Here is a 14,420-nt window from a genome sequence, read left to right on the forward strand (position 1 = left end):
AATGATAGTAGGGGACCTCAACACCCCACTAACACCAATGTATAGATCATCCAGACAGAAAGTCAACAAGGAAATTGCAGAATTAAATGAAAAACTAGACCAGATGGACTTAATAGATATATATAGAACACTCCATCCAAAAACAGCAGGTTATACATTCTTCTCAAGTGTGCATGGAACATTCTCAAGGATAGACCATATCTTGGGAAACAAAGCAAGCCTCAACAAATTCAAGAGGGTTGAAATAATATCAAGCATCTTTTCTGACCATAATGCTATGAAACTAGAAATCAACTACAAGAATAAAGCTGGGAAAGGGGCAAAAATGTGGAGATTAAACAACGTGCTACTGAACAACCAATGGATCATTGAAGAAATTAAAGAAGAAATCAAATATTGTCTGGAGACAAATGAAAATGAAAACACGCCATACCAACTCATTTGGGATACAGGAAAAGCAGTCCTAAGAGGGAAATTCATTGCAATACAGGCCCACCTCAATAAACAAGAAAAATCTCAGATAAGCAATCTCAAACGACACCTAACAGAATTAGAAAAAGAACACCAAGCAAAGCCCAAAGTCAGTAGAAGGAGGGAAATAATAAAAATTAGAGCAGAAGTAAATGAAATTGAAACAAAAAAGACAACAGAAAGGATCAATGAAACAAAGAGTTGGTTCTTTGAGAAAATAAACAAAGTTGACAAACCCTTAGCCAGGCTCACTAAGAAAAAAAAGAGAGAAGATTAAAATAAATAAAATTAGAAATGAAAGAGGAGAAATGACAACAGATACCACAGAAATACAGAAGAGTATAAGAGAATACTATGAAAAACTGTATGCCAACAAATTGGACAACCTAGAAGAAATGGATAAATTCTTAGACTCTTACATCCTCCCAAAACTGAAACAGGAAGAAATAGAGAATCTGAATAGACCAATCACAAGTAAAGAAATTAAAACAGTAATCAAAAACCTCCCCCAAAATTAAAAGTCCAGGACCAGACAGCTTCTCTGGAGAATTCTGCCAAACATTCAAAGAAGATTTAATACCTGTCCTTCTTAAACTATTCCAGAAAAGAGAGGAAGATGGAGCACTTCCTAACACATCCTATGAAGCCAACATCATCCTGATCCCAAAACCAGACAAGGACAACACAAAGAAGGAAAACTACAGGCCGATATCACTGATGAACACAGATGCAAAAATCCTCAACAAAATTCTGGCAAACCAAATACAGCAATACATTAAAATGATCATACACCATGATCAAGTGGGATCTATACCAGGAACACAGGGATGGTTCAACATCCACAAGTCAATCAACGTGATACACCACATTAACAAAATGAGAAACAAAAACCACATGATCATCTCAATAGATGCAGAGAAAGCATTCGACAAGATCCAACATCCATTTATGATAAAAACTCTCAATAAAATGGGTACAGAAGGAAAGTGTCTCAACATAATAAAGGCCATATATGACAAACCCACAGCCAACATCGTACTCAATGGGAAAAAACTGAATGCCATCCCTCTGAGAACAGGAACAAGACAAGCATGTCCACTCTCACCACTCTTATTCAACATAGTACTGGAGGTTTTGGCCAGAGCAATTCGGCAGGAAAAAGAAATAAAAGGAATCCAAATAGGCAATGAAGAAGTGAAACTCTCACTGTTTGCACACAACATCATCTTATATATAGAAAACCCCAAAGAATCCATTGGAAAACTATTAGAAATAATCAGCAGCTACAGCAAAATTGCAGGGTATAAAATCAACATACATAAATCAGTAACATTTCTATACTCTAACAATGAACCAGCAGCAAAAGACTCAAGAACACAATCCCATTCACAATTGCAACAAAAAGAATAAAATACCTTGGGGTAAATTTAACCAAGGAAGTAAAAGACCTATACAGCAGAAACTACGAGACTTTCCTGAAAGAAATGGATGATTACATAAAAATATGGAAAGACATTCCATGCACATGGATTGGAAGAGTAAACATAGTTAAAATGTCCATACTCCTAAAGCAATCTACAGATTCAACATTATCTCAATCAGTATCCCAATGACATTCTTTACAGAAATAGAACAAAGAATCCTAAAATTCATGTGGGGCAACAAAAGACCCTGAATTGCTAAAGCAATACTGAGAAAAAAGAACAAAGCTGGAGGCATCACAATCCCTGACTTCAAAACATATTGCAAAGCTACAGTAATCAAAACAGCATGGTGCTGGTACAAAAACAGGGCACAGATCAATGGAACAGAATTGAATAAAACCACACATCTATGGACAGTTAATCTTCGACAAAGGAGCTGATGGCATACAATGGAGAAAAGAGTCTTTTCAAAAAATGGTGCTGGGAAAACTGGACAGCCACATGTAAAAGAATGAAAATTGACCATTCTTTTTCACCATTCACAAAAATAAATTCAAAATGGATCAAAGACCTAAAGCTGAGACCTGAAACCATAAGGCTTCTAGAAGAAAATATAGGCAGTACACTCTTTGACATCAGTATCAAAAGGATCTTTTCGGACACCATGTTTTCTCAGACAAGGGAAACAATAGAAAGAATAAACAAATGGGACTTCATCAGACTACAGAGCTTCTTCAAGGCAAGGGAAAACAGGATTGAACCAAAAAAAACAACCCACCAATTGGGAAAAAATATTTGCAAGTCATATATCCAACAAAGGGTTAATTTCTATACTATATCAAGAACTCACACAACTCAACATCAAAAAATCAAACAACCCGATCAAAGGATGGGCAGGAGACATGAACAGACATTTCTCCAAGGAAGATATACGGATGGCCAATAGACACATGAAAAGATGCTCATCATCACTAATCATCAGGGAAATGCAAATGAAAACTACCCTAAGATATCACCTTATACCTGTTAGAATGGAAAATATAACCAAAACAAAAAGTGACAAATGTTGGAGAGGTTGTGGAGAAAAAGGAACCTTCGTACACTGCTGGTGGGAATGCAAAGTGGTGCAGCCACTATGGAAAACAGTATGGAGATTTCTCAAAAAATTAAAAATAGAAATACCATATGACCCAGCCATTCCACTACTGGGTATCTATTCCAAAGAACTTGAAATCAGCAATTCCAAAAGTCCCATGCATCCCTATGTTCATTGCAGCATTATTTACAATAGCCGAGATGTGGAAGCAACCTAAGTGCCCATCAACTGATGATTGGATAAGGAAGATATGGTGTATATATATACAATGGAATACTGCTCAGCCATAAAAAGGATAAAATCGTCCCATTCACAACAACATGGGTGGACCTTGAGGGTATTATGTTAAGTGAAATAAGCCAGATAGAGAAAGATGAACTCTGTATGACTCCACTCATAGGTGGAAGTTAAACATATAGACAAAGAGAACAGATTGGTGGTTACCAGGGGAAAGTTGGGGTGGGGGATGGGCACAAAGGGTGAAGTGGTGCATCTACAACATGACTGACAATAGTGTACAACTGAAATTCCACAAGGTTGTAAACTATTATAATCTGAAAACATTAAAAAAGTTTACAAGAGACAAAGAAGGACAATATATACTAATAAAGGGTTCAATACAGCAGGAAGATGTAGCAGTTATAAACATTTGTGTACCTAATGACAGACCATCAAAATATATGAAGCAAAACCTGACAGAATTGAAGGGAGAAATAGACAGTTCTACAATACTAGTTGGAGACGTCAGTACCCCACTTTCTGTCATGGATAGAACAACCAGAGAGAAGATAAGGAAAGAAATAGAGGACTTAAACAACACAAGAAATCAGCTAGAACTAATAGACATGTACAAAATGCTATCCAACAACAGCATGCATGTTATTCTCAAGTGCACGTGAGGCGTTTTCCAGGATAGACCGTATGTCAGGCCACTAATTAAGTCTCAGTAGATTTGAAAAGATAGACATCGTACAAAGTATCTTCTCTGATCTAAGTGAGATGAAGTTAGAATTCAGTAACAGAAGTAAAACTGGAAAATGCCCAAATTTGTGGAAATTAAACACACTCTAAACAACAATACGTCAAAGAAGAAATCACAAGGGAAATTAGAAAACACTTAGCGATGATTGAAAACAAAAACACAACATACCAAAACTTATGGGACACACCAAAAGCAGTGCTCAGGGGAACTTTATAGCTATAAACATGTACGTTAAAAAAAAACAAGAATGATCTCAAATCAACAACCCAGCTTTAAAAGGTAAGGAACTAGAGAAAGAACAAACTAAATCTAAAGCTAGCAGAAGAAAGGAAATAGTAAAGATCAGAGCAAAGATAGATGAAATAGACAACAGAAAAACAATAGAGAAAACCAGTGAAACTAAAAGTTGGTATTTTTGAAAAGGTTAACAAAATTGCCAAATCTTTAGCTAGGTGGACTAAGGGAAAAAAAAGAGAAGACTCAAATTACTAAAATCAGGTATGAACATGAGGACATTACTTACTGATTCTACAAAAATAAAAAGGATTGTAAGAGTATTGTAAATAATTGTACACCTAGATGAATAACCTAGATGAAATGGACAAATTTGTAGAAACACAAAACCTACCAAGACTAAATCATGAAGAAATAGAAAATCTGAATACAACTATAACTAGTAAGGAAACTGAATCAGTAATCAAAAACCTCCCAACAAAGAAAAGCTCTGGGCTTGAAGACTTCACTCATGAATTCTACCACACATTTAAAGAACTAACACACCACTCCTTCTGAAACTTTTCCAAAAACTTGAAGTGGAGGGAACACTTCCTAATTCATTCTGTGAGGCCTATATTTACCCTGATACCAAAGCCAGATAAGGATACTATAACCAAAGAAACTGCAGACCAATATCCCTGAAGAACATTAATGCAAAAATACTAGCAAACAGAATTCAGCAGCTTATTAGATGATTATATACCACGACCAAGTGGGATTTATTCCTGGAATGCAAAGATGGTTCAACACTCGAAAATTGATCAATGTAATATGTCACACCAACAGAATAAAGGGGAAAAAAAATCATCTAGATGTAGAAAAGGCATTTGACAAAATTCAACACCCTTTCGTGATAAAAACACTCAACAAAATAGGAGAAGGAAACTACCTCCACATAATAAATGCCAAGTATGAAAAACCTACAGCAGACATTATGCTCAGTGGTGAAAAACTGAAAGCTTTTCCTCTAAGGCAAGGATATCTGCTTTCACCATTTCTATTCAACATGGTATTGGAAGTTCTAGGCAGAGCAGTTAGGCAAGAAAAAGAAATAAAAGGCATCCAAACCGGAAAGGAGTAAAATTATCTCTGTTCACAGATGAAATGATCTTATATGTAGAAAACCCTAAAGATTCCAGAAAAAATTAAAACTAATAAATGATTTCAGCGAAGTAGCAGGATTCAAACTCAGCACACAAAAATCATCTGCATTTCTATACAGTAACAATGAACAATCTGAAAAGGAAATCTTGAAAACAGTTCCATTTACAGTAGCATCAAAAAGAATAAAATACTTAGGAATTAACTAAGGAAATGAAAGACACAATGAAAAGTACAAAATATTGCTCAAAGAAATTAAAGAAGACATACATAAATAGAAACACATGGGGCCAGCCTGGTGGCATAGTGGTTAACTTAGCACGCTCCAGCTCAGCTGTTCAGGGTTCGTAGGTTTGGATCCTGGGTGCGGACCCAGCACCACTCGTCAAGCCATTCTGTGGTGGCATCTCACATAAAATAGAGGAAGACTGACAAAGATGTTAGCTTAGGGCCAATCTTCCTCACACACACACACAAAAGAAACACATACCATGTTCTTGGATTGAAAGAGTTAATATTATTACAATGTTGATACTACCCAGAACAATCTACAGATTCATACAATCCCTATCAAAATCCCAATGACATTTTTTGCAGAAATAGAAAAATCTATTCCAAAATTCATATAGAATCTCAAGAGACCCCAAATAGCCTAAACAAAATTTAAAAACAAAGCTGGGGCTGGCCCCATGGCCTAGTGGTTAAGTTGGGCATATTCTGCTTCAGCAGCTTGGGTTCGTTTCCCAGGTGCGGACCTGCACCACTCATTGGTGGCCATGCTGTGGCAGTGACCCACATACAACACAGAGGAAGATTGGCACAGAAGTTAACTCAGGGCGAATCTTCCTCCACAAAAAAAAAAAAAGAAAGAAAAAGCTAAAGGACTCACACTTTCTGATTTCAAAACTTAGTACAAAGCTACAGTAATCAAACAGTAGGGTACTGGCATAAAGACAGACATATAGACCAATGGAATGGAATAGAGAGCACAGAAGTAAACCCTCACATATATAGTCAAATGATTTTCAACAAGGGTGCCAAAACATTCAATGGGAAAAGGATAGTCTTTTCAATATGTGGTGCTGGGAAAACTGGATATCCAAATGCAAAAGAATGGTGTTGGACCCTCACCTAACACCATGTACAAAGATTAATGCAAAATGGATCAAAGGCCTAAATAAAAGATCTAAAACTATAAAACTCTAAAAGAAAACATAGGGCAAAAGCTTCATGACATTGGATTTGGCAAAGATTTTTTGGATGTGACACCAAAGTCACAGGCAACAAAAGAAAAAAGAAACAAATTGGACTTTATGAAAACTGAAAAATTTTGTGCATCAAAAGACAACATCAACAGAATCAAAAGGCAACCCAAAGAATGGGAGAAAATATTTGCAAATCATATCTCTGATAAGGGATTGATCTCCAGAATATGTAGAGGACTCCTAAAACTCAACAACAAACAAACCCAGCCCAATTCAAATGTAGGCAAAGGACTTGAATAGACATTTCTTCAAAGATATACAAAGGGCCAATGAGCACACGAAAAAATGGTCAAAATCACTAAACATTCAGGAAATGCAAACCAAAACTAGGATGAGATAGTACCAACTAGAATGGTTACTATCAAAAAACCCAGAAAATGACGAATGTTGACAAGGATGTGGAGAAACTGGAATCCTTATGCACTGTTAGTGGGAACATAAAATTGTATAGCCACTGCGGAAAATAGTGTGGTGGTTCCTCAAAAAATTAAAAATAGAATTGCCATATGACCCAGCAATTCCACTTGAGTGTGTACCCAAAAGAATTGAAAGCAGAGTCTTGAAAAGTACTTGAGCACCCACGATCAAAGCATTATTCACAATAACTAATGTGGAAGCAACCCAAGTGTTCATCAACCAATGAATAAATAAACAAAATGTAGCATATACGTACAGTGGAATATTATTCAGTCTTTAAAGAGGAAGAGAATTCTGACATGCTACAATATGGATGATCTTTGTGGATGTTATGCTGAGTGAAATAAAGTAGTCACAAAAAGACAAATCCTGTATGAATCCACTCATGTGAGGTAGTTAGAGTAGTCAAAATCCTACAGACAGAAAATAGAATGGCGGTTGTCAGGGGCTGGAGGGAGTTATTGTTTAATGGGTACAGAGTTTCCATTTTACAAGATGAAAAGTTATAAAGATGGATGGTAGTACAACATTATTAATGTATTTAATGACACTGAACTATACACTTAAAAATCGTTAAGATGTTAAATTTTATGTATATTTTACCACAATAAAAAAAATTGGGGGAAAATGGAATCGTACAAAAAACTTTTAAAAGGATACTCAAAACATACAGCTATGAAAGGGTTGAGTCGAAGTGACGTCCCGTTTGCTCACACAGAGGTGACAGCCTTTAACCCTCTCGCTGGAGACCCCTCTGGTCCTGCTGTCCAGTCTAATACTGATCTGGAAGGAATCGTGTATGGGTTTTGCTCTATAATTGTTGGGCTGAAGTTAAAGGTGTTTATTTTGGCTTTGAGTACAGGCACAACGGTGGTGAATTATCCAAAAAGAAAGAGTTCCACATTAAAGGCATGTTTTTATCCCCAACTTTTTATTCTGGATGTGTTCCAACCTGCAGAGAAATTCAACAACGGGTGCGGTAAACACCCACGTACCCTGCGCGAGATTCACTAAAAAGCCTTCAGCTCCTGTTTTCTAAGGGTGGGGACATTTTCCTATATGATCATGATAGCGTTTTCACAGCTACAAAAATTAATATTTGATGTCTTCTAAAATGGCAGCATTTCACTAGATGATTACTTTATACGTGAGCTTTTCAAAAGGCGACACGTGTATCCAGCTCAGATTCATTCTGTGCCTCTGATAGTACAACTGCTTTTTGTGGAGACTGAATACCGTATGACACCACTCATATGGGAATAATGTTTTTTATCTTATAGTCTTTTTAAAATACTGTTGACGTACTTTCCTAACTTTTTACAGTTAGTAGATACAGTCTTAAAATTTATCTTAGTATAACTTGGGTCATTAGAACATCAGCCCTTTTTGGCTTCTGGTAGAGGTATGGTATCAAATGTGGCAATAGCAGAAGTCCTCGGGAAGATGTAAGGCACAGTTCTTTTTTCTCTTGGAGTCGCACTGTGACATAGTGCTGTCTGCAGGGCCAGCGCCTTTCAGCAGAGTCTGCCTTTGGCTGGTGGGTTTGTCTGGTGGACAGCCGAATATCAGTGTGCTAGCCACCGGGGAGCTGCTGGCTGGCTTTTTCTACTTTTACTGATTTAGATAATTTCTCATATAAAAAAGTCTGTGTTCGTGTTCTCCCTGTGACTGGAAGGTCAGTTTGTGAATAGCCTTACCAGACAACCCTCAGACAGGAGATGGCCTTTCTGGAGAAATAGTCGAGGGCTTTGGGGCAGCCAGCATCGCTGCGTAGGGCCCCACATATGCCTGTAAGTCATCTTGAATGGAAGCTTCTTTAGAGCAGGGACTAGGTTGTGTGCATCCTCTTAAGTGATGGACAGGAGGATAGAACCATAGAAATTCCGCCTGTAAGAAGCCTCTACCGCAGGTCTCCTTTCAGCCGTACAACTACTCAGTAAAGTAGGTGATTTTCTTCCCCTTTTACAGACAAGCAAACAGGCTGCGTGATGTGAACCACTTTGCCCCAGTCGTAGAGGCAGGACTTGAATTCAGGTCTGTTAGACTCCAGAGTCAACAGTCCACCTGCCACTCTCTACTGGCTCCTCCTTGCTCAGTGCTACGCACCTAGGAGGTGTTCAGGAGATCTTTATTGAATGGATGTTGAAGAAACAGCTTGGAAACGTGGAGACAGTGGAGTTGGCAAGTTTTACCCCAGTTGGGATGGATAATTAGTTGATGTAGCCACTAGAGGTCAGAATTCAGCAAGTCTTTGTTAGCTCAGGAGCACTGCCTGAGATAGTCTCTGCCCCGCAGAGCTGGAAAGGACCTCAGAGGTGCCCCCCTCCCCACAGGTCCTCACCTGAGGCTTGGAGATGCTTTGACTTGCCCAAGGCCATAACAATGTGCGGAGTCCCAAACCATGCTTTGTCCAACAACACGATACTTCTTTGAGCACCTTCCTGGAGCCTAGAGCATTTTGTCATCTGAAAACAGCACTCAAGGACTGCGTGGAGCAGTGTGTGTGCCAGTGGCAGGAGGAGAACAGTGAGAGGCCAAGTCTGGCCCTGCCGTGGGCTTTAAAGTGGAAGCTCGGGAGGGTTTGTTTTTAGTAGTGAGGTTTGACTCAGAGTCACAAATACATTTTACATCATGAGTCAGTGAATTATATAATTATAATGCATACTATATATATATAGCATCCATTATAATTATATAATTTTATTATAAATTGAAATAAAGTTTTTCAAAATAATATTTATCCTAACTATAAGGCAATACATTCTGTAGTTTCCTAGTCTGTTTGGTAAGACAAAGAATGCCAATCACAGCCCACTGAACTGGCTTCGTGGTCCTCTGATGGTCACGTGTGTGATTCAGTGTGATAGCACTACGCTAAATCATTGATTTCAACTAGGAAAGAGGTGACTTCCCCTGACCTTTGATCACTGTCTACCAAATGGTCTTACTTTGGGGTAGAGGGTAGAACACAGCCGTCACAGACAAGACTTCTTGGAAGCCTAGGCAGAGAGGAATGAGGACAGGCCAACAGTAGGAATCCATTCTTCACCACGGTGGTCCTATCAATCAGGACTTACGGGAGAGAACGTGGAGGCTGCTGTCGACCGGCCCTGCTGTCAATCTCAAGAGGACTCCCGCTTAGGAAGCCAGGGGCTCCGCACTGAATATGTGCACTTGTATGTGTAATTTCATTAGAGAAAAAAGACCAAGCCCTAAAGATCCATTAGGTTATGGATATAAAATTATTGATTGAGAATCCATGAAGGTTGAAGGCCTGAGTCCCTGAGCAGTGGCTCCAGGTCAGGGAGGTGAAGTAACAGGTTTTCTTGTTTTGTTTTCACTGATAATCTAGACCGGCATATCTCCAACTTTAATGTGCGTAAGAATCATTGGGGGCTCCAGTTAAAATGCAGGTCCTATTCTGGAGACATGGAGAAGCACTTCATTTAGAGGGAGAGGACAGAGGAGAGGAGGGGAGGGCCAGGCAGGTGTGTCCAAGCCAACTGCCTTTTTCCTGCAGACATGGAGAAGGGCTGCCACTTCCTGCACATCTTGGCGTGTGCTCGCCTGAGCGTCAGCCCGGGCCTGAGTGAAGCTGTGCTGCAGCAGGTGCTGGAGCTCCTGGAGGACCAGAGTGACATTGTCAGCACCATGGAGCACTACTACATAGCTTTCTGAGGAGAGGCAGCAGACGGCACGGGCGGAGCCGGGCCGAGGAGGAGAAAGACCATGTGCTGTTTGCTCCCAGGCTCTGATTTAAGCATCCTGCAGAGGTTTATAAGGCTGGAGGCAATTATCTCATAATAAACTATGAAATGTGGTCATTTGATGAATGAGATTTGGCGTAAATTCTGTAGGCTGCCTTCTACCTGCTGTATCCTTGGGACAAAATAACTTTATCCCAGCCATGACATACAACAAAACCCTGCCTGGTGGCCTCCCAACGGGACTGGCATCACTCTGGGAGCGGAAGGGGAGGAAACTATGTTGGTGGCTGACTGGGTGTGTGTGGTTTGAGGTCTCTCACGGTAAAAGGACATCCCGTGGTAAAGCCCATGTGCTGGAGGAACTGAAGAGAATACAGCCAGATCTCAGATCTGAAGCCTTTTAAATCTTCAGACTGTCAGTTACCTTCTTGTGGTACCTTGATGGCTCTTGGGGACTAGTTCTCCTTGGATGGTGTCCTGAGCTACGATTTCCGGGGGTCAAGCACCAGCTGTGGGTCCTGAGTCCTGGGTCGAATGCCGTTTACAGACCCACCCAGAAATGGGAATATGGATCCAAGGCGTGGCTCTGTGTTTGTCATTTTCCTTCTGAATCAAAAGGTGTCTCAGTACATTTCCCTGCACTTGAGGACGTATGTGACTGACTGCACTGTCTCTGAATGTCCTGCAGTTCTCCGAGGCTGTCAGCCAATCGCCTGGCAGTGGTAGATGTTATTTTCAAGGTTGCCATTGAACGTGCAGGACGTCCCAACACCATTCAGACAAAGCCTAGGTATGGGCCCAGACAGGTGGTGGAGTCATGCCTTTGCTCAGAATGACAAGGTAAAGGGGAAAATCTGAGGTATGTAATGGGCTTGTTGTAACAGCAAGATGACAGATCCAGCCAGCAAAAATAAAGTGTGGAGAAAAGTTTGGAGTTAATTACAGTCATTTCACAAAAGGCACATCTGCCTTCGTCTGGTGCGTTTGCTCTTGACGTAATAAGCTCTTAGTGGCTCTGCTGGAGAGCCTGCAGGCCTGGGGCCTCGGTCTGTTCTACGCAGAGATGGAGCAGCTGCGCACTCAGAAGGCGGCTGCAGCTCCATGTGTCAGGCCGAGGGCTGGCACTGACAGATTGCTTCATGTCATGGACTTTTCTGACTTGACCCAAACCTCTGCCCGATTTCTTAGAGCAGAGTTTGGGGTCAGATGGCTGCCCTGTGTCTTCTGTGTGCTCAGAAGGGTCCCTGTAGACTAGGATCTACCTGGAATGACATCCCAGCAGTTCTTCCTTGAGGTCAGCAGCTGTTCCATATTGAATACATCTTGGATTGTTGGCACTGCCCAGGAAGCAGTCTTGAATCAAATCATAAAAAGGGCATATCCTTGCACATAGCAACCCCACTTCTAGGGTTTATCCCAAGGAGATGATCACACAGGTGTGAAAAGGTGAATGCGCAAGATGCCCATTGATATGTAATTTAGAATTCTCTAACTAGGAAAAGTATTTATCTAGGGAAGGATTAATTATGGTACGTATACACAATAAAATACTATGCAGCCATTAAAATAGTGGAGCAGACAGATATTGTTGCATGCAGCACCATTCCCCATAGATTCAGTGGGAAGACAATCGAGTTACAGATCTGTGTATAACACCATTGATCTAAAACTACCTGCATGTTCATGTATATATCTAGATAGACAGCGTGTGTTCCTGCAAATACGTCTGTATAAATGTGGCACACGTATACACGTGCGTCTAGTTGACCACTCCTGCCTCCTAGAAGCACTTTCTGCACTTGGCTTTCAGGACACCACGCTGGCTGCTCCTTCTCAGCCTTCTTTGCTCAGTCGCCCATCTTCCTGGGGGCTCAGGGTTCAGTCCCAGACCTCCTTTCTACCTAGATTGCTCCCTGGGAGATCTCAACCAGTCTCATGGCTCATACCATCTATATGCTGACAAACTTCTCAGTTTATATCCAGTTTGGACCTCTGCTGAACTCCAGACCCTGAAATTCAACTTCCTACTGACATCTCCACTTAGGTGTCTAACAGACATCACAAACAACACGCCCAAAGCAGGCACCCAATCACCCCGACCCCAAACTTGCTCCTTCTGAAGTTTTCCCCATCTCAGGAAAAGGCAGCTGCATTTTTCCAGTTTCTCAGGCCAAACCCATCGACTTCTTTCTCTCACATCGCACGTCCAGCCTGCCCACAAATCACCGTGAATCTGCCTTCAGAATATTTCCAGAATCTCCACTTCTCACTCTTCTACTGCCCCCACCAAGAGCACTGCAGCTGCCTCCTCACTGTTCTCCCTGCTTCCGCCCTCACCCCTCTTCAGTTCATTCTTAGCACAGCAGCTGGAGCCATCCTGTCGTCTTCTGCTCCAGCTCCCCGTGACTTTGTGTCTCACTCCAGAGAGGACCCTAAGGCTTCCAGTGGCAGCAGGTTCTGCTCTGCGAGCCTCCTCTCCTGCTGTTTCCCCTCACCCAGCTCAGCTTCATCCGTCTTGCTGTCCCTCACACACCAGGACATTCCTGCCTTAGGGCCTTGGCACTTGCCGTTTCCTCTGCCAGAAATGTTCTTCACCCAAGTAACCATATGGTGAGCTTCTCCCCCTCCTTTGGGTCTTTTCTTGAGTGTCGTCTTCTCAGTGAGGGCTGTTCTGATCCCTCGCTTGCTGATTACAGCCGATCCCTTCTCCCTGCTCCCCAGAAGGCCACAGTACTTATTTTTCTCCGCAATACTTGCTACCATGGAACACACTCCATCTGTTTCTTACCTACCCTCTCTCCCCAACAGAAGGAATGCTCCATGAGGACAGGGCTCTTCCTTTGCCTCATTTCCTGCTGTGTCCCAGCACCTAGAACAGTGCCTGGCACATACTTCAAGTGGTACCACTTCTGTTTGTGCGTCTGGCTGCCCTCCACCTGCTAGCACCTTCCTGTCTCTCCTGGGGAGCTTTCTCCACTGTCTTTGAAGGATGTTCCAGCTGGAAGTGCTCAGAATTAACACCCACTGAGAGCAGCCTCAGCCAATAATACTGGGGTATAAATACTCCTGCTCCCTGGCCCTTCAAATGCGATATCTCTGAGGCATGTACATGTGCCACACCATTTCCCAGAGCTGCTCTGTGGGATTGAGCTCCCTCGCCCTCGCCGTCTTCATTCCCTGCTCCTCACTGCTGTTTGCTGCACCTCCCAAGGGCGTTGCTTCCTTTGCTATCCTTGTCTCAGGGTCGGCTTCTGGGTGAACACAAATTAGCACCATGCTCACAAGTATATTTGAGAACTGCTGTATGAGTAATTATACATGTCAAACAGATTTCTAAAAACACTTACCAAGGTGATATACTTGTCACCTCTGAAAGGTGAGATGTCAGATGCTTTGTAACTGCATCTGTCTATGTTGATATTTCTACAATTAGCGAGAGTCATTTCTACAACAATAATAAAGCTGCTTCTCACAGCCTCCCCCACACACCTGTAACCGGAGTCACGAGTGAACCAAGAATGAGATGGGCCTCTCTCCTCCACAGCAACATAGGAACTCGGAGAAGATGAGGGGAGCTTTGGGAAAGCTCTGGGGCTACGGTTGGGTCACTGCTTGTAGCGAAGAGCCACCAAAGGGCTCCCCTGAGAGGAGAGAAGCTGAGCGAACACTCGAGCTCTCTGG

The 14,420-nt window shown here is 41.6% G+C and overlaps 1 protein-coding gene across 16 annotated transcripts in view; it reads left to right on the forward strand.

The window, feature by feature from the left end:
* STN1 (STN1 subunit of CST complex) overlaps nucleotides 1–14,420 on the forward strand; it is a 50,259-nt gene extending 35,839 nt beyond the window's left edge. For 14 of the 16 annotated variants that reach the window (XM_044751513.2, XM_070483887.1, XM_044751493.2 and 11 more), the window contains one exon: nucleotides 10,553–10,865. In XM_044751513.2, coding sequence (XP_044607448.1) covers nucleotides 10,553–10,710 — 158 coding nt within the window. In that variant the 3' untranslated portion in view covers nucleotides 10,711–10,865. Of the gene's footprint in view, nucleotides 1–10,552; nucleotides 10,866–14,283 lie in introns of those variants that run through there. The other 2 variants (XM_044751507.2, XM_070483870.1) reach the window with 1 other exon arrangement.

Source organism: Equus asinus, chromosome 2 (assembly GCF_041296235.1).
Source record: "Equus asinus isolate D_3611 breed Donkey chromosome 2, EquAss-T2T_v2, whole genome shotgun sequence".
NCBI classification, from domain to species: domain Eukaryota; kingdom Metazoa; phylum Chordata; class Mammalia; order Perissodactyla; family Equidae; genus Equus; species Equus asinus.